The 20,800-nt window shown below is 36.2% G+C and overlaps 1 protein-coding gene across 6 annotated transcripts in view; it reads right to left on the bottom strand.

Moving 5' to 3' along the window:
* Window positions 1-252: 252 nt before the first annotated feature.
* Window positions 253-20,800, bottom strand: part of BRDT (bromodomain testis associated) — a 79,182-nt gene continuing 58,634 nt past the window's right edge. For all 6 annotated transcript variants that reach the window (XM_027058614.2, XM_053214423.1, XM_015064428.3 and 3 more), the window contains 3 exons: window positions 6,032-6,237; window positions 5,214-5,388; window positions 253-389 (listed from right to left, as the gene is read on the bottom strand). In XM_027058614.2, the coding sequence (XP_026914415.1) occupies window positions 321-389; window positions 5,214-5,388; window positions 6,032-6,237 (450 nt within the window). In that variant the 3' untranslated portion in view covers window positions 253-320. The remainder of the gene's footprint in view (window positions 390-5,213; window positions 5,389-6,031; window positions 6,238-20,800) is intronic.

Raw genomic sequence — 20,800 nt, 5'->3', positions numbered from 1 at the left:
TTAAACAAGGGGCTCTTTCGGATTTTCATTGCTTATACAGGCCTATAATACATAGCAGACTATTATTTATAAAATAAATAAAATCTGGGAATTTATTCAATTTTTAGGGATTCAAAATTATAAAATTTCCTGTAAATTACACCATTTAGAAAATGAACATATAGCTATTAAAAAATATAGTGAAAATTGTTTAATCATTTTAGAGCAGTCAAAAATACAATATAAGATTGGTATCCTGGTGTTTGAAAGCAATCATTTTACCATATGCATTTTAATCTTTTAAATCATTCATTTTAAGCTGATGGTTAATTTAAAAAGTTTTAATCAAAGTTGTTTTCAAACATTGTCATAATATCGCTTTGAAGAGTCATATCAATGGTACCAGCCATCTGTAGAAAGAAGGAAAAAATTCAATGTTACTTTTAAAAAATGTATGCCTTCATTATAACTATATAAAAATGATTACACAACATTTGAAACAAATTATACAAAATGAACACTATTTAACATAATGAGTTTATGCAGTTTTCTATTTCTGTTCAAATACTATCTGATTTTTGTTAAAATATTGCTCATATCTGGGGCACCTGGGTGGCTCAGTCGGTTGAGCATCTGACTTCAGCTCAGGTCATGTTGTTGTGGTCTCTGTAAGTTCAAGCCCCGCATCGGGCTCTGTGCTGACAGCTCAGAGCCTGGAGCCTGCTTCAGATTCTGTGTCTGCCTCTCTCTTTGCCCCTGTCCTGCTTGCCCTCTGTCTCTCTCTCAAAAATAAATAACCATTAAAAAAAAAAATGTTGCTCATGTGATAAGTAAAGGTTTTAAAACTTACAATAACACTGAGAACAAGTTTAACTTCTCTCTTCAACTAAGAGAGTAAAGTCTCAATGTTGGCAAAATATTAAGAATGTGAACTGAGATTATATTGTTTCATCTACCTCTGTAATCAACATAGTGTGCTAAGACACGTAAAATTATTTTCTGAATAGACCAATATCTTAACTATTTGAGAAAACTATTAACATTAAAGTTACAGGCTTTCCTTGATTCTGCCACTTACTATGTAACCTAGGACAAATTTTGTAACCAAGTTTATTTTATATATTGTCAAATGTAGGTATTTATGAAGATCGAATCAGACTGCATATGTAACATTTAGCACACTGTTTTTCATTAAATGCTAAAAAGCCATTAAAAATAAAGTAAACAAAAAGCAAATTAAGACAAAGGAAATAAATGTTTCCTATATTTGAAGCCTTCTATAAATGCCCATGTGGTACTAGTCTTTGGCATCTGAAATGATACCAACTATGAAATTAAAAAAAAAATTTTTTTATCAGTAAATAGTAACAGCCCAGAGTGATGGATAAATGTGCCAATTTGCAATCAATTGGTTAACTTCCTTGATGAGAATCAGTATTCTTATTGGCTATGTGGGAGAAGATTTAGAATTATGATTTAGCTACCAAAAGGATAATATATGTGACTTATAAACTATAAATATTTCTTTAAATATGCCATAGGAACAAAAGAATTTTTTTTTGAGAGAGAGCGTGCATGTGAGCAGGAGAGGGGTGGAGGGAGAGAGAATTGTGGGGCTCGACCTCACAACTATGAGATCATGACCTGAGCCAAAATCAAGAGTTGGATGCTTAACCAACAGAGCCACCCAGACGCCCCAAAAATAAATTCTTAAAATCTTTACCCAGACCACTTTTTTTTAAAAATAGGTTTTATTTTTTAAGCAATCTCTACACGTAACTTAGGGTTGAACTCACAACCTCAAGATCAAGAGCTGCATGCTCAGTTGGTTAAGTATCTGACAGCTCAGAGCCTGAAGCCTGCTTCAGTTTCTAGTCTCCATCTCTCTCTGGCCCTCCCCCACTCACGCTCTGTCTCTCTCTCTCTCTCTCAAAAATAAATAATGGGAAAAGAACACTAACCATCTAGAATTCTATATCCAGCAAAAACATATTTAAAAAAATAAACGCCAGTTTAAAACACATCCACACAAAAACCTGCACACAAATATTTATAGTGGTTTACTGTAAATGCTGTAAGCTGGAAACAACCAATATGTCTGTCAATAGATGAATGGATAAACTGTGGTACATCCATATAATGGAAGTATTTAGTCAGCCAAAGGGAAAAAAAAAGCTATTAAGCTACAAAAAGACACAGAGGAACCTTAAATTCATATTACTAAAATGAAAGAAACCAATCTGAAGCAGCTACATATTATATGATTCCAACTATATGACATTCTGGAAAAGGCAAAACTATGGAGATAAACAGATCAGTGGTTGGAAGGCATGAGTAGAACGCACACAAGCAATTTTTTTTTAAAGAAAAACAGACTTAAAAAATGTTTTATTTATTTTTGAGAGAGCACAAGTAGGGTAGGGGCAGAGAGAGAAGGGGACAGAGGATCCAATGTAGGCTCCATGCTGACAGCAGCAAGCCCTATGTGGGGTTTGAACTCACGAACTGTGAGATCATGATCTGTGCCGAAGTCAGACACTCAACCGACTGAGCTACCCAAGCACCCCCAGGTGACTTTTAAGAAAGGGAAATTACTCTTATTTTTTAGTAGGCTACACCCCCAGCGTGGAGCCCAATGCAGGGCTTGAACTCACAACCCTGAGATCAAGACCTGAGCTGAGATCAAAAGTCAGATGCTTAACTGACTAAGCCACCCAGGCACCCCAGAAAGGGAAATTAATCTGATGGTACTGTAATTGTTGATCTATGTCATCATACATTTGTCAAACCCATAAAAAGTACAACACTAAGGGTGAATGTTGAAGTAAACTATGGATTTTGCTTGATAAACCGAGGTTGACAGTGATGTGTTAATGTTGGTTCATGGACTGTGGGGTGCTGATGGTGAAGTTTTGTGTTGATGGGAGGAGGGGAGGAGTATGTGGAAACTCATTGTATTTTAAGCTCAACTTGGCTGTGAATCTAAAATGCTCTAAAATATAAAGTCTATTACTGATATAAAAAGGCCAAATAAAGATATTTTCAGATACACAGAAGCTGAAAGAATTCATTACCAACTGACCTACACTACCAGAAATGTTAAAAGTCCTTTAGGAAGAAGGAAAATTGTATCATTTGGAAATCTGGAGCTAAATGAACGAAGAGCACTGGAAATGGTAACTACACAGGTAAACATAAAATTTTAACTTATTTAAAACTTTTAAAAAGATTATTTTATGGCTTAAATATTAGCATAAAAGCAGGGAAGGTAGAAATGGAAGTACACTGTTGTAAAGCTATTCTATCAAATGTGAAGTGGTATAGCATAACTCACAGGAACACTGTGCTAAGCTAATGTATGTACTAAAATCCTAAAGCAACCATCAAATAACAAAGTGTTAGTGATAATAAGTCAATGAAGAAAATAAAATGGGATCATAAAAATGCTTGATTAAAAGAATTCAGGAAAAAAAGGAGATAAAAAGAATGGACAAACAGAAAAGAACAAGATGTTGCACTCAAACTTAATCATATCAATAATCATACTGAACGCAGTTGATCTACACACTCCTATAAAAGGCAGAGATTGGATTAAAAAAAAAAGATCTCAATACATGTTGCCTACATGAAACTCACTTTAAATATAAAAACACAGGTAGGTTAAAAATAAAAGGATGAAAACATTTTTTAAATCATGCCAACACTAGTCATACAAAAGTTGAAGTGGTTATATTTCAGAGTAAATAATATCAGGAATCAAGTAAATCATTTTGTAATGAAAAGGGGGTCAATTAATCAAGAGGCCATAAAAACCCTAAATGTTAGGTGCCTAACAATGCAGCTTCAAAATACGTGAAATAAAATAGAATTACAAAGATAAAAAGACAAATCTGCAAATCATACAATCATAGATGCCAATGCCCCCTCTGGACATTTGGTAAAATGAGCAGGCAGAAAATCAGCAAGAATATAGGAGTCTTGAACAACATGCTCAACCAACTTGGCTACCCAACAGCACCAGAACATACATTCTGCTCATGTGCACACAGAATATTTACCAAGGTAGACCATAATGTGGACCATTAAAAAAGTCTCAATGGGGGCGCCTGAGTGGTGCAGTCAGTTAAGCATCGGTTATGAGATTGAGCCCTAAGTTGGACTCTGCACTGAGCTGAGAGTGGAGCCTGCTTGGGATTTTTACTATCTCCCTCTGCCCCTCCCCCACTCATGCTCTCTCTCTCAAAATAAAAATTAAAAAAAAAAGTCTCAATGGATCCAATACATTATATATTCTCTGATTACACTGGAATTTAATTAGAAATTAATAACAAATTACTAGCCAGATAATTCCCAAATATTTGGAAACTAATATACTTCTAAATAAATAATCCATGGCTGAGGGGCACCTGGGTGGCTCTGTGGGTTAAGCATCCGACTCTTGATTTCAACACAGGTGATGATCTCATGGTTTGCAGACTGAGCCCCACATCAGGCTCTGTGCTGAGCCAGCAGTATGGTGCCTGCTTGGGATTCTTTCTCTCCCCCCCTCTCTCTCTGCCCCCTCTCAAAATAAAAAACAAAACAAAATAAAAATGAAAAAATAATCCATGGATGAAAGAAGAAATCCTAGTTTTTAAAACATCATTTTCTGTATATTAAGACTCCTAAGCAAGTCAGGTTTTTTTCTTTCCAATCTTATTAAGATATAGTTGATATATAATAGAAGTCAACTTCTTCCTCTAGTGTTGAACTAAAGAAACACTGACCTGGGGCAGTTATGCAGATGGCATAACTCTGGGCCACAATTTATAGATAGTTTATTGATTTTTTCAAGAGTAATAACTGTAAGTAATGAACCACTTTATGTGCCAGGCACTTTCCTATGTGTTTACTACATGTAAATTCATTCCATCTTTAGAATAGGTATTATTTATTACCGACAAGTAGACTGAGGTACAGAGAGGTTAAATAAATTGCCAAGCCCAAAAGTCTAGAAAATGGGAGAACTAGTATTTGAACCACACAGTCTAGTAGCTCTAAGACAATACTCTATGATTATATTCTAGATCTTCGAGTATAAAATTTTTATTTTAGGCTCTGATTTTAAAACTTGATCCTCACTAAAGATGTAACTCCACTGTCACGGAAAATCACCCTGAATATATCTTTGAACATGTAAAAGACAGTACTCTGTTAAATCTTTCCTTAGATTTAATGAACTAAAATTTACTTACTGCTTCTCTCCTTCTCCGCTCTTGCTCTTTCTCCCTTGCTAAATTACGGTCTTTGAGAAGCAAGAGTTTGTATTTATCTTGAGTTTCCAAAGACTGCTGATGTTCTTTCTGCTCTTTTCCAAGGCACTGGTTTTGCATTTTATTTGAAAAAGATTGTTGAATGCAGCCAAGGTCCCTTAAAGAAACAGTATAGCTCAAAGTGGGTTTCAAAAGTTCCTTAAAAGTTTTTATTACGTTACAAAGATATGTCATTAAAGTATAAATATAAAGCAATGTTTTAGATTCCCCTTGTCATGTTGTGATGTTGGTTTTTGTTATGATGCCATTTTTAAGCTTAACTTTTGATGTCAAATTTTACAAAGACAATCTATATTAACAAAGAGAAGTTTACATAGAAACTGTGACCAAGGTTATATACAACTGTATTATGTTCTTACACATAGAATGGAAACATTAAGACATTTCTGGAAAACAACGTCTTTCTAATTTAGTTACATTAGTATCTTTGATAGTTTAATCACTTGATAAGTTCTATCCTCTTCAAAGTAGATACCACTTGTTAATTAAAAAAATCAATAAAAATTTGCTTTTTGCAGTTATAATTTGCTCTGTATTCTACTAAATAGCTTAATCATGGTCACTTGAGAAAAAAGAAATTTAATATATTTAAAATTATATGTCCATCATAGGGAATGGAGATTGCTATACATAGTCAATGCATGCAGATATGAATGAATACTTGAATAAATAAAAAGGAACTGATAAATGGAAAAAAAAAAGTCCATATCTCCCAAGTTATAATCCAGTAAATTACAGACCTCTGATTTTCTTGCAATACTTTTGGTTCCTTTGTATTTTGTTCCACATGTTTCCGAATTAGTTCCTGTGTTCGAGCTTTTACTTCTTTTTCTATTGCTGCTTTTCTAAATTGGTTGAAGAGCTCATCTGAGGACTTTAGTACACCTGATGTTTTGACTGGTTTGCCTAAACTTTTCCAAGAGTCTGCATTCTTGATCTTTATATCCTAAAACAAATAGTTGATTCAGTCTGTGTCTACAGATGTCAACATTTTGGAAGGAAAACAATAATTTTTGATATAGTAATAGATCACAGTAAGATTCTAAAGAACTTCCTGTAATTTTATTAAACTTAAGTTAAAGGTAACTGATGTCAGAAAAAATATGAAAATATGATTAACAGATAAACTCAATCATCTAAGACCAAATTAAAATAGCATACTTACCAATTATTTCAATTTAATGTAAAACATATACAGTTGACCCTTGAACAACATGGGGATTAGGGGTGCCGATGCCTGCATAGTCAAAAGTCCATGTATAACTTCTGACTCCCCCAAAAAACTACTAATTGCCTACTGTTGACTAGAGGCCTTAACCACTGACATAAGCAGTCAGTTAACACATATTTTCTATGTTATATGTATTACATACTACATCCTGACCATAAAGTAAGCTAGAAGAGAAAATGTTATTGAGAAAATCACAATGAAGATAAAAATATATTTACAATACTATACTGTATCAAAAAACTGTACAAACTGTATCAAAACTATATCAAACTGTATCAAAACTGTATCAAACTGTATCAAAAACTATAAGGGGACCCACAGAGTTCAAAACCTCTGTTGTTCAAGGGTCAACTGTATATTTAAAAAAATATATTTTTTAACATTTATTCATTTTTGAGAGACAGAGACGGAGTGTGAGTGGGGGAGAGGCAGAGAGAGAGAGAGACAGACAGAATCAGAAGCAGACTCCAGGCTCTGAGCTGTTAGCACAGAGCCTGACACAGAGCTCGAACTCACGAACTGCTAGATCATGACCTGAGCTGATGTTGGATGCTTAACCAACTGAGCCACCCAGGTGCCCCAAGGGTCAACTGTATATTAAGAGTACGAGAATCTGCAAGGAATATAAAAATAAGTAAACTAGTCACTGTAAATAAAGATATTTTTGGTCCTATAGGGAAAATAAACCAAATATACAAATTATTAATAAGAGGCAAAGAAAGATAATGCCATATTTGTTGGGAACCCTCTGACATGCCTTTGTCTTTCCTTTCTTAATAATTAACTGATTGTGACTGCTGTTCTTAAGGGAGATGTGTCATGATCTAGATCAGTGCAATCCAACAGAAATATATATACTTTAAAATTTTCCACTACAGGGATTATATCTGGAAGAAGGTGGAGGAGGAGGATCTTAAGCTTACCTTGTTCCATGGATACAACTAGGTAACAAGCATATAAATGTAAATAACCCAGAAAATCACCAAAGACTGGCAGAGCAGCCTCTACACAGCTAAATACAGAGAAGAGGCCATGTCAAAGAGGGTAGGAAGGGCTAGAGGTGGTGGGGAGCTAAACAGACCCAACAGACTCTCTGTGGGACTGTCTGTGGGAGGGAGGATGCTGAGCACAGGGAGAAGAGAGAAATGGATACCCTAGGCACCAGGAAGATGAAGCTCCATAATATTTGGCTTTGAAAGCCATAGAGGCAAAATTTCACAAGTTCTTACAATCAGCAGGACTTTTAACACTTGAAACATTAAAAATAAGAGGGCTCTGAACTCAGAAACCAGGAAAGCAGAGTCCAAGTCCTTAAATATTCCCTGGGCACTGAGACCATCCAAAGTGATGCCACAAGCCTGGCAGTGTGCAAGCAGCCCTGAAAGGGGCCAGCACCACTCCAAAGTGACCCCTACCATGGGAAGAGAAAAAGATAACCACACACACCAGTTCAAATGCAGCCCCAGCAATAGGGTGGGGGCAGACATCTAGTCTGGCTGCAGTACCCAGCCACTAATGAAAGCTTGTTATGGTGGGGATCCTTGGTGGCTCAGTCGGTTAAGCGACTGACTCACTGTTCATGAGATTGAGCCCCGCATTCGGCTTGTGCTAACAGTACAGAGCCTGCTTGAGATTCTGTCTTCCTCTCTCTCTCTCTCTGACTCTCCCCCACCCTCTCCCTCTCTCAAAATAAACAAACATTAAAAAAAAAAAGACAGAAAGAAAGCTTGTCAGGGCAAAACACCTATGCTACTGTGTCTCTGGCAAATGCTGGGTCTGAGTCAACTCAAACCCAAGGCAACCAAAGACTGGCTCATTAAGAGCATTGGGACTAAATCCTACCTACAACAGGCAAAGAGAGCCATTGCAGATGACTGGGCTGAAGGCAACAGTAAGGCACACACAACACACATAAGAGACACCTCTGAAACTCCAGGTTCTGGTGAACAGGGAGCAACTGTGTTGCAGGGCTCTATAGAACCTCTTTTTCAAAAGGCCATTACTTTCAAGTGTAAGAGGTGTAGCTGACTTTCATAACACACAGACACAGACATACAGAGTTAGACAAAACGAGGAGACAGAAGAATGTGTCCCAAATGAAAGAACAGGAAAAATACACAGCAAGATACCTAAGTGAAACAGATAGGTAATATGCCTGATAGAGAAGTTAAAGTATTGGTCATAATTATACTCACTGGACTTCAGACAAGAGTGGAAGAGACTTCGGTGAGACCATTAAGAAAGAGATAGAAAACATAAAAAAGAACCAATCAGAGATGAGAAACTCAGAAAGTGAAATTAAAAATAAAATAGGTGGAAGAAATAGTAGACTAGAGGAAGCACAAGAAGAGATTAGTGACCTGGAGGAAAGAGTAATGGAAAACAATCAAGCTGAAAAGGAGACAAAAATATAAATAAATAAATAATGAAACAACACTTAGGAAAGTCAGCAACACCATCAAAGGTAATAACGTTCACATTATAGGGATCCCAGAAAAACAAGGGACAAAAGGGGGACTGAAAACTTCCAAAATCTGAGGAAGAAACCAGAAATCCAGATCCAGGAGGCACAGAAAGCTCCCAACAAAAATCAATCCAAGGAGGTCTACTCCAAGACATGTAGAAATTAAAATGGCAAACTATAGTTTTAAAAGCAGCAGGAGAAAAAAAGTTACGTACAAGGGAAAACCCCACAAGGCTATCAGCTGATTCTTCAGCAGAAACTTTGTAAGCAAGAAGGGAGAAGACATGATATATTCAAAGTGCTGAAAGAAAAAAACAATCTGCAATCAAGAATACTCCATCTAGGGGTGTCGGGGTGACTCATTGAGCATCAGATTCTTGATTTTGGTTGAGGTGATGATCTCATGGTTCATGAGGTCAGGGCCTGTGTCGGGCTCTGCGCTGACAGTGCGGAGCCTGCTTGTGATTCTGTCTCCCTCTCTCTGCCCCTCCCCACATGCTGTCTTTCTTTCACTCTCTCTCCCCCAAAATAGATAAATACTTAAAAGAGAGAGAGAATACTCTATCCTGCAAGGCTATCATTTAGAATATAAGGAGATAGAGTTTCCCAAACAAAAGTTAAAGGAATTCAGCACCACAAAACTAGCCCTATAAGAAATATTAAAAGAGGATTCTTTGAGTGGAAAGAAACATCCTAAGTAGGAATAAGAAAAGTAGGAAACACAGAAGTAGTAAAATTAAGTACAGCTATAAAAATCAGTCAAGGGATTTACAAAATAAAAGGATGTAAGGTATAACACCATATACCTGAAACATAGGTGGGGAGGACAGGAGTGAAGAATGGGTCCAAACTTAAGGGACCATCATTTTAGTATAGACAGCTATATATAGAAGATGTTATATATAAACCTAATAGTAACCAAAAATCAAAAACCAGTAATAGATAAGTAAAAAAATGAAGAGAATCCAAAGTCTGTCACTAAAGAAAGCTGGCAAACCTTGAGAGAAGGGAGCAAGAGAAGACAGGAACAGGGAAGAACTACAAAGCAAACATAAAACAAGCAATAAAATAGCAATAAATCCATTCCTATCAATAATTACTTTGAATATAAAAGGACCAAATGCTTCAATCAAAAGACATAGGGTTTTGGAGTGGATGCAAAAAAGCAAGACCCATCTATATGCTGTCTCCAAGAGACTCATTTCATACTAAAGATACATGCAGGGGTGCCTGAGTGGCTAAATCAGTTGAGTGTCTGACTCTTGATTTCAGCTCAGGAGGGTTCCCCAGGGTTGTGGGATTGAACCTTGCATTAGGTGTAGTAACAGAAAAGCAGTTCTCATGCAAATGGAAGTAAAAGGAGAGCCAGGGGAGCAATACTTACATTAGACAAAATAGACTTTAAAACAAAGACTGTAACAAGAGACAAAGAAGGACACTATATAATCATAAAGGGAAAAATCCAACAAGATAGAACAACTGTAAATATTTATGCAGCCAACGTGGGAGTATCCAAATACATAAAACAGCTAATAACAAACATAAAGGAAATAATCAATAGTATTACAATATAGTAGGGGACTTGAACACCCCACTTACACCAATGGATAGATCACCTAAACAAAAAATCAACAAGAAAACAGTGGCTTTGAATGACACATAGCACCAGATGGATCTAATAGGTATATTCAGAACATTCCATCATTAAACAGAATACACATTCTTTTCAAGTGGAACACAACACTCTCCAGTATAGATTTCATGTTAGGCCACAAAACAAGTTTCAAGAAATTCAAAAAGAAGTCATACCATACATCTTTTTCTGACTACAACACTATGAAACTAGCCATCAACCACAAGAAAAAAAATCTGAAACAACACAAATACATGGAAGTTAAATATCATGCTACTAAACAACAAATGTGTCAACCAAGAAATCAAAGAGGAAATCAAAAAATACATTGAGACAAAAGAAAATGAAAACATAATGGTCCAACATGTTTGGGATGCAGGAGAAGCTGTTCTTTTTTTTTATTCTACAAATTAATTTTTTTTACATGTAAAATTTTTTTTAATACACATACTAGTTAGCATATAGTGCTATAATGATTTCAGGAGTAGATTCCAGTGATTCTCCCGAGTATAACACCCAGTGCTCATCCCAACAAGTGTCTTCCTTAGTGCCCCTTACCCTATCCCCCCCATATGCAAAAGCTGTTCTAAGAGGCAAGTTTTTAGCAATATAGGCCTACCTCAAGATGCAAGAAACATCTGAAATAAGCAACCTAAACTGACACGTACAGGAGCTAGAAAAAGCTTTAAAGTCTAAAAGTCATCAGAAGGAAGGAAATGATGAAGATTAGAGTAGATATAAATGAAATAGAAACTTTTCCCCTAGGATCAGGAATAAGGTGAGGATGTCTGCTCTCACCACTTTTATTCAACATAGTGTGGGAAGTCCTAGTCACAGCAATCACACAAAAGAAAGAAATATAAGGCATCCCAATTGGTAAGGAAGAAGTAAAACTTTAGCTGTTTGTAGATTACATGATACTATATATAGAAAACCCAAACATTCCACCAAAAAAACTACTAGAACTGATAAATGAATTCAGTGAGGTCACAGGGTTACAAAAAAAAAAAAAAAATCAACTTACATAAATCCATTGCATTTCTATATGCTAATAATGTAGTAGCAGAAAGAGAAATTAAGAAAACAATCCCATTTATAATTGCACCAAAAACAGTAAGACACATAAGAATAAACTTAACCAAGGAGGTGAAAGACCTGTACTCTAAGAAGTATAAACTATTGATGAAAGAAACTGAAGATGACACAAACAAATGTAAAGGTATTTCATACTCATGGGTTGGAAGAACAAATATTGTTAAAATGTCCACACTACCCAAAACAATCTACTGATTTAATGCAATCCCTATCAAAATATCTATAGCATTTTTCACAGAGCTAGAAGAAATAATCTTAAAATTTGTACAGAACCACAAAAGACCCCAAATTCCCAAAGCAATATTGGACAAGAATGAAACTGGAGGTATCACAATCCCAGATTTCAAGATATACTACAAAGCTACAGTAACCAAAACAGAATGGTACTGGCACAAAAATAGACACATTGATCAATGGAACAGAATACAGAGCCCAGAAATAAACCCATGATTAATCTTTGACAAAAACAAATCTTTGACAAAGGAGGCAAGAATATGCACTGGGAAAAAAGACATTCTCTTCAACAAATGGTGTTAGGAAAAGTGAACTACTTTCTTAGACTATACACAAAAATAAACTCAAAATGGATTAAAGATTTAGATGTGAGTCTTGAAACCATAAAAATCCTTGAAGAGAGGAGAGGCAGTGATTTCTCTAACATCAGCCATAGCAACATTTTTCTAGATATGTCTCCTGAGGCAAGGGAAACAAAAGCAAAAATAAACTATTGGGACTACATCAAAATAAAAAGCTTCTGCACAGCAAAAGAAACAATAAAAAGAACTAAAACACAACCTACTGAATGGAAGAAGATATTTGCAAATGTCATATTGGATAAACAGTATCTAAAATATATAAAGAACTTAACACCAAAAACCCACAAATAATCCAATTTAAAAATGGGCAGAAGACATGAAAAGGCCATTTCTCCAAAGACAGACAGATGGCCAAAAGATGCATGAACAGATGCTCAACATTACTCATTAGGGAAATGAAAATCAAAACCACAATGAGATCACCTCACACCTGTCAGAAGGGCTATAATCAAACACACAAGAAACAAGTGTTGGCAAGGATGTGGAAAAAAACAGACCCTTGTGCACTGTTGTTGGTGGACATGCAAACTGGTGCAACCACTGTGGAAAACAGTATGAGGAGTCCTCAAAAAATAAAAAATAGAACTACCCTATTCCATTACTGGGTATTTATCCAAAGAATATGAAACACTGATTCCAAAAGATATATACACCCCTATTTTTATTGTAGCATTATTTACAATAGCCAAGTTATGGAAGCAACCCAAATGTCCATTGATAGATGAGTGGATAAAGAGGTAGTATATATATACAATGGAATATTACTCAGCCACAAAAAGGAACGAAATCTTACCAGTTGCAACAACATTGATGGATCACTTAGCATCTAGCTAAGTGAAATTAGCTATTCAGAGAAAGACAAATAGCATATTATTTCACTCATGTGGAATTTAGGAAACAAAACAAAAAAGACAAACCAAAAAACAGACTCTTAATTGTAGAATACAAATTGATGGTTACTAGGGGGGAGGTAGGTGGGAGGATAGGTGAAAGAAGTGAGAGGGATTAAGAGTACACTTATCGTTATGAGCAATGAGTAATGTATGCAATTGTTGAAATCACTTTTTGCACACCTGAAAGTAATATAACACTGTGTTAACTACACTGGAATTAAAATTTTTAAAAATATTCTAATACATTAACAAGTTTAAAAAGTGTAAAATTTAGTATTTATCCAAATATACTCAAAGCATTATTATTTCAACATACACTCAGTGTAAAAGTTTGAAGATAATTTTGTATTTTTTGTAAGTCCAAATTGGTGTTTATTATATATTTATAGCATATCTCAATTCAAATGCTAAACTGATAGGAAACAATTGATTTGCAACTGCATTTCATGAAACATACAGCTGAAAAAGTAGATATGCACAATCAAGCTGTTCCAAACATACTTAAATGTTCCAAAAAGTGAACATTTTTGAAATTTAATTTTCAAATTTTGAAATTTAATTAAATAAGGATTAAAACTTAGTTCTTCAGTTGCAGTAGCCACACTTCAAGGTTTCAATAACCATATGTGGATAGTGGCTACCATATCAGACATTGGACAATTCAAGTCTAGATGGCCCTTCTAAGAGTTAACGTGCCACATCATCTAGTATAGATCATGTGCTATGCCACAAAACAAGTCTGCATAAATTTAAAAAGATTGAAATTTATCGAGCATCATTCTTGACCACAGCATTATGAAACCAGGAATCAATTACAAGAATAAAACTGGAAAATTCACAAATATGGAGATTAAACAACATTCTACTACTGAACAACCGATGGCTCAAACAAGAAATCAAAAAGTAAAAAATATCTTGAGACAAATGAAAATGGAAATGTACCAAAATGTATAGGATGCAGAAAAAGCAGTTCAGGAGGAAAGTTCACAGTGATAAATGCACACACAAAAAACAAGAAAGATCTCACAAAACCTAACTGTATATACCTCAAGGAACCAGAAAAAGAACAAAGCCCAAGGCTTACAGAAGGAAGAAACAAAGACCAGAGTAGAAATAGATTTTTAGGGGCACCTGGGTGGCTGGGTGGATTAAGCATCCAACTCTTGATTTCAGCTCAGGTCATGATATCATGGTTCGTGGGTTCAAGCCCCATGTTGGGCTCTGTGCTGAGTGTGGAGTCTGCTTGGGTTTCTCTCTCTCCATATTTCTCTGCCCCTTTCCCACTCACACTCACTCTTTCTCAAAATAAACAAACTTAAAAAAAAGAAAGAGTCCTAAAAGACATTAGAAAAGATCAGTGAAACTAAAAGCTGATTTTTTTTTTTTGTAAAGATAAAGGAAATAGACAAACCTTTGATTAGACTCACCAAGAGAAAGAAGACTCAAATAATCAGAATCATAAATGAAAGATATACAACTTATACCACAGCAATACAAAGGAAGATAAGAGTCTACTATAAGCAATTATATGTCAATGACATGGACAACCTGGAAGAAATGTATAAATTTCTAAAAACATAATCCTCCAAGACTAAATGATGATGAAACAGAAAATCTGAACAGAATAATTACTAGTGAGGACACTAAGTAATCAAAACCCTTCAAACAAACAAAATCTAAGACCAGATCGCTTCACATTTAAAGAATTAATACTAATCCTTTTCAAGCTCCCCCCCCAAAATTAAAGGGGAAGTCTTTTTTTTTTTTAAAGTGTATTTATTGTGTATGTGTGTGTGTGTGGGGGGGGGGGGTTGGGACAGAGAGAGGGAGACAGAGGATCCAAAGCAGGCTCAGTACCGACAGAGAGACCAATATGGGGCTCTGATTCACTAACTGTGAAATCATGTCCTGAGCTGAAGTCAGATGTTTAACTGACTGAGTCACACAGGTGCCCTGAAGGGAAAGTCTTTCAAACTCATTTTATGAGGCCAGCATTACCCTGATACCAAAACCAGATAAGGACACAAGAAAATTATAGGCCAATATCCCTAATGAACATACATACATACAAAAGTCCTCAACAAAATATTAGCAAACCCAATTCAACAATACATTAAAGGCATCATATACCACAATCAAGTAGGATTTATTCCAGGGATGCAAGGATGGTTCAACATCCACAAATCAATATGATATACTAGATTAACTAAATGAAGAATAAAAATCATATGATTACCTCAATGCAGAAAAGGCATGTAACAAAATTCAACACCTGTTTATGGTAAAAACTCTCAATAAAGTGGGCATCAAATTAAGATGCCTCAACATAATAAAAGCTGTATCTGACAAGCCCCACAGCTAATATAACAGTGAAAAGATGAACGTTTTTCCTCTAAAATCAAGAACAAAATAAAGATGCCCACTCTTGGCAATTCTATTCAACATAGTATTACAAGTCCTAGCAAGAGCAATTTGGCAGGGTAAAGACAAGGCAGTCAGATCAGAAAGGACGAAGTAAAACTGCCAGTACTTGCAGATTACATGATAGTATATATAGAAAACCCTATAGACTCAACAACAACAAAAACCTGTTAGAACTATTAAACAAATTCAGTAGAGTTGCTGGACACAAAATTATATGAAAATTTATGCTGTTTCTATACACTAATAACAAACTGTCAGAGACACTAAGAATACAATGCCATTTACAATTATATCAAAAAAGAAAAACAAAAAATACCTAGGAATAAACTAAGGAAGTCAAAGGCCTATACACTGAAAACTGTAACCATGGTGAAATAAACTGATGAAAGAAATTGAAGAAGACATAAATGAGAAAATATTCCAAGCTCCTGGATTGAAAGAATTAATATTGTTAAAATGTCCATACTACTCAAGGCAATCTACGGATTCAGTGAAATCCCTATCAAAATTTCAATGGCATTTTTCACAGAAATCAATCTTTAAATTTTTATGGAACCACAAAAGACTTCAAATAGCCAAAGCAATCTTGAAAAAGAACAAAATTAGTATCATGTTTCTGAATTTCAAACTACATTATAAAGCTATAGTAATCACAACACTATGGTATTGATGTAAAAACAGACACATAGGTCAACAGAGCCCAGAAATGAAATTATACAAATTTGGTCCATTAGTGTACAACAAAGGAGTAAAGAGTATAGAATGAGCAAAGAACAATCTCTTCAATAAATGGTATTTAAAAAAAATTTTTATTTAAGGGCACCTGGGTGGCTGAGTTGGTTAATAAGCATCTGACTTTGACTCAGGTCATGATCTCACAGTTTGTGGGTTCAAGCCACACATCAGGCTCTCTGCAGCCAGCGCAGAGCCTGCTTCAGATCCTTTGTCCCTCTCTGCCCCTCCACTGTTCATGCTGTCTCTCAAAAATAAACACTTAAAATAAACAAAAATGTTTATTTATTTGAGAGAGAGAAAGAGAGCATGTGCATGCATGAGCACAGGAGGGGCAGAGAGAAAGAGAGAAAATCCCAAGCAGGCTCCATGCTGTCATCACAGAGCCTGACACGGGACTTGATTCCATAAGCCATGAGATCATGACCTGAGCCAAAATCAAGAGTCAGATGCTCAATCAACTGAGCCACCCAGGTACCCCTTCAGTAAATAGCATTGGGAAAACTGGATAGCCACATGCTTCTATACAACAAAGGAAACCATCTACAAAATGAAAAGGCCACATACTGACTAGAAAAACTATGCCTGTGTTCATTACAATACCCAAGACATGAAAACAATCTAGGTGTCCACTAATGGATAAATAGATTAAGAAAATGTGGTACACATACAATAATGGAACATTACAAGTAATGGACTATTATTCAGGCAACAAAAAGAAGAAAATCTTGCCATTTGTAATGACATAGGTTGACTTTGAGAGTGTTGTGCTAAGTGAAATAAGGCAGATAGAGAAAGATAAATACTGTATAATTTCACTTGTATGTGGAATTAAAACAAACAAAACCAAACTCTTGATAAAATGAATTGGTGGCTGTCAGAGGAGGGTAGTGACAAGTGGGGAAATTGGGTGAAGAGGGTTAAAAGGTAGAAACTTCTGGTTATAAAATAAGTCCTGCAGACGTAGTGTATAGCATGGTCACCATACTTAATAATACTGTATTATATATGAAAGTTCTAAGAGAATAGATCTTAGAAGTTTGCATCACAAGAAAAACGATTTGTAACTATGTGTGGCACTAGACTTACTGTGGTGATCATTTCACAATAAATACAAATATTTAATCATTATATACAAATACTGAATCATTATGTTGTACATCAGAAAACCAACATGTTGTATGTCAATTATTTCTCAATAAAAACAAAAGATTTAACCTGCCTAGCTATGGTAGGAAAGTATACAATACCTAAACATCCTCTGTTGAAATTCATTTTTTGATAATTTTCTCCTTAATATGTTTACTTACTCTTTTCACAGATTTCCATGAAATACTAGGAGAACTTGTCAAGAGTCCCAAATAAAGCATAAGAAAATTTATGACTGTATATACTCACAGGCCCTTAATTTCTATCCTGAAGTACTAAAGAGAGTCAAACATCACCAGGAGTCACCTAGATATCCTTCACAAGTGCTTCCAAAATTGCCCATGAACCCTATTTTTGTTCTTACCCATGGAATGAGCTAAAAATGAGTTGCAGAATTCCTTTGGATACTTAAGTGATTTAAAGCATGTCATCTTCAGGGGGAGGGGCCCAAGATGGCGGAGCAGCATGGAAGTTTTTTGCATCTCTGGCCCCTGAAATGCAGCTATATCAACACCAACACATCTTTCACACCTAGAAAATTCATCTGAGGATTAACACAGCAATTTTCATAACCTGAACCACAGAACTCAGCAGATGCAGCACAGAGAGGTGAACTTGGGGAGAGAAGTTGCAGAGGGTAGGGAGCTGTTTTTGCTTGCAGAGAGAGGACAGAGCTAGGAGGGCAGAGTATAGGAAAAGCACCCCCCCGCCAAAAGCAGCTGAAGAGAAAGAGTGCAAACACCCATAAGTGACTTAACAAGAAAGGGAGAAAGAAAAAAGGAGAAAGGAGAGGGTTTGGATACCCCTAAGATTCTCTGAACAGGGGAGTGCAGAGTCTGAAACTCTGCAGCTCAATACCTGGTGGAGCACTGTTGGGAAGGGTGAATCCTGAGGAGCAGACAGCAAGGTCTGAGGGGTCCTCAGGCCACATGGGGAGAGGTGGTTCCGAGGCTGTGCAGCCTCCACAGAGGCAAAGGTGCCCACGGACTCCAGCGAACAGCCACATTTGCTAGTGTTGGAACAAGGATGTTACGGGGTGGTGAAGCTTGGCGCCAGATGTGTGTTGCAATTTACCATAATCCCTGAAACACTGCTGCTACACGATTGCACAGACTTTTTTGGGCGTGGGCTGGCATCCAGCCACAGGCTCTGGGCATTTGCAGCAGCGTGGCTGAGTGACTGTTTCTGGGGGCAGGACAGAACCTGGCCATTGCTCAGAGAGACAGTCCCACAGAGTGTCTGAGTGGGTCAAAGCCACAGGGCTCTCAGAAGTGACGGGTTTGGAAACACAGCCCTATCTGAGATAAAACTTGGGAGGGAGGTACTGCCTGGCAGGCTGATGGCTTGGTAGCAGATGGTGTAGAAGCAGGGAGTGGATAGAAGCTGGAGAAAAAGGAGAGGTGCTTGACTGCCAGTCGGGGAGAACACAGAATTCCGATACCAGAGACAAGGTAGCTGGGTGATGCCATTTTCACCTCTCCCAAGCATGCATATACAAAAATACATGCACCAAAACAATCCACTCCAGTAAACTAAGCAGCACCATTTAGTGGAGAATGGACCAGCTACACAAGCCCTGTCCAACTGTGCCAACCACAGTCTAGAGGAATACCACAAATCTCTCTGCCTGCTTAGTTTATAGACTATAGAGTGCTTCATAGTTTGACTTCTAAGGAAAACTGAATGTAATTCCAATCGTACTCCATTCTGTTCACTGGTCCATCTATTCAATTTTTTTTTTCTTTTCTTTTTCATGAATACAAAGAGAAAAAATTATTTTTATTTTCTGTTCTTATAAAAACGAATTTTTTCTATATTTTTTACTTTTTTGTAAATTTTTATTCTATTTTACTTTCATCATTTCATTTTACGCTATTTATTAATTTTTTTAAAATTTTCAAACATTTTCTTTTTTGTTTCCCTTTTTTCTCAATTCTATCAAATGTCTTTCAACAACCAGACCAAAACACACCTAGGATCTAGCATCCTTTATTTGATTTTTTTTGTGTTGTTTTTAATTTTAATTTTTTATTTTATTCTATTTCTTCCTCCAAAATGACAAGACAAAGGAATTCACCCCAAAAAAAAGAACGGGAAGAAATGACAGCCAGAGCCTTAACACAGATACAAGAAAGATGTCTGAACCAGAATTTAGAATTATGATAATAATACTAGCTGAGTTGAAAACACAGAATCCCTTTCTGTGGAGATAAAAAGTAACATCTAGTCAGGATGAAATTTAGAATGCTATAACTGAGATGCAATCTTGAATGGATGCCAGGTGGCAAGGATGGATGAAGCAGAGCAGAGAATCAGTGATATAGAGGACAAACGTATGGAGAATACTGAAGTAGAAAAAAAAGAGGGAAACTAAGGCAAAAGAACACAATATAAGAATTAGAGAACTCAGTGACTCATTAAATAGGAGTAACATCTGAATCATAGGTGTCCCAGAAGGTGAAGAGAAACAAAAGGGGGTAGAAGGTTTATGTGAGCAAATCATAGCAGAAAACTTTACTAAACTGGGGAAAGTCACAGACATGAAAATCCAGGAAACACAGAGAACTCTCATTAGATTCAACAAAAACTGACCATCAACAAGGCATATCATAGTCAAATTCACAAAATACTCAGGAAAGGAGAGAATCATGAAAGCAGCAAGGGAAAAACAGTCCTTAACCAAAAGGGAAGACAGATAAGGTTTGCAGCAGACCTATCCACAGAAACTTGGCAGGCCAGAAAGAAGTGGCAGGATATATTCAATGTGCTGAATTGGAGAAATATGCAGCCAAGAATTCTTTATCCAGCAAGGCTGTCATTCAAAATAGGAAAGATAAAAAAGTTTCCCAGACAAACAAAAAGTAAAGGAGTTCATGACCACTAAACTGGCCCTGCAAGAAATTTTAAAGGGGACTCTCTGAGGGGAGAAAAGATGAAACAGAACAAAAATGACCAAAAGCAGCAGAGACTATAAAGGATCAGAGAATACCACCAGAAATCCAACTCTACAGGCAACATACTGGCAATAAATTCATATCTTTCAATACTCACTTTAAATGTCAATGGACTAAATGTTCCAATCAAAACACAAAGGGTAACAGAATGGTTAAGAAAACAAGACCCATCTGTATGCTGTTTACAAGAGACCCATTTTAGACCTAAAGACACCTTCAGATTGAAAGTAAGGGGATGGAGAACCATCTATCATGCTAATGGTCACCGGAGTACCCATACTTATATCAGACAAACTAGACTTTAAATAAAATAAAGACTGTAACAAGAGATGAAGAAG

Source organism: Acinonyx jubatus, chromosome C1 (assembly GCF_027475565.1).
Source record: "Acinonyx jubatus isolate Ajub_Pintada_27869175 chromosome C1, VMU_Ajub_asm_v1.0, whole genome shotgun sequence".
Taxonomy (NCBI): domain Eukaryota; kingdom Metazoa; phylum Chordata; class Mammalia; order Carnivora; family Felidae; genus Acinonyx; species Acinonyx jubatus.
Note: the sequence above shows the minus strand (reverse complement) of the source record. Positions and strands in the feature narration are given on the sequence as shown.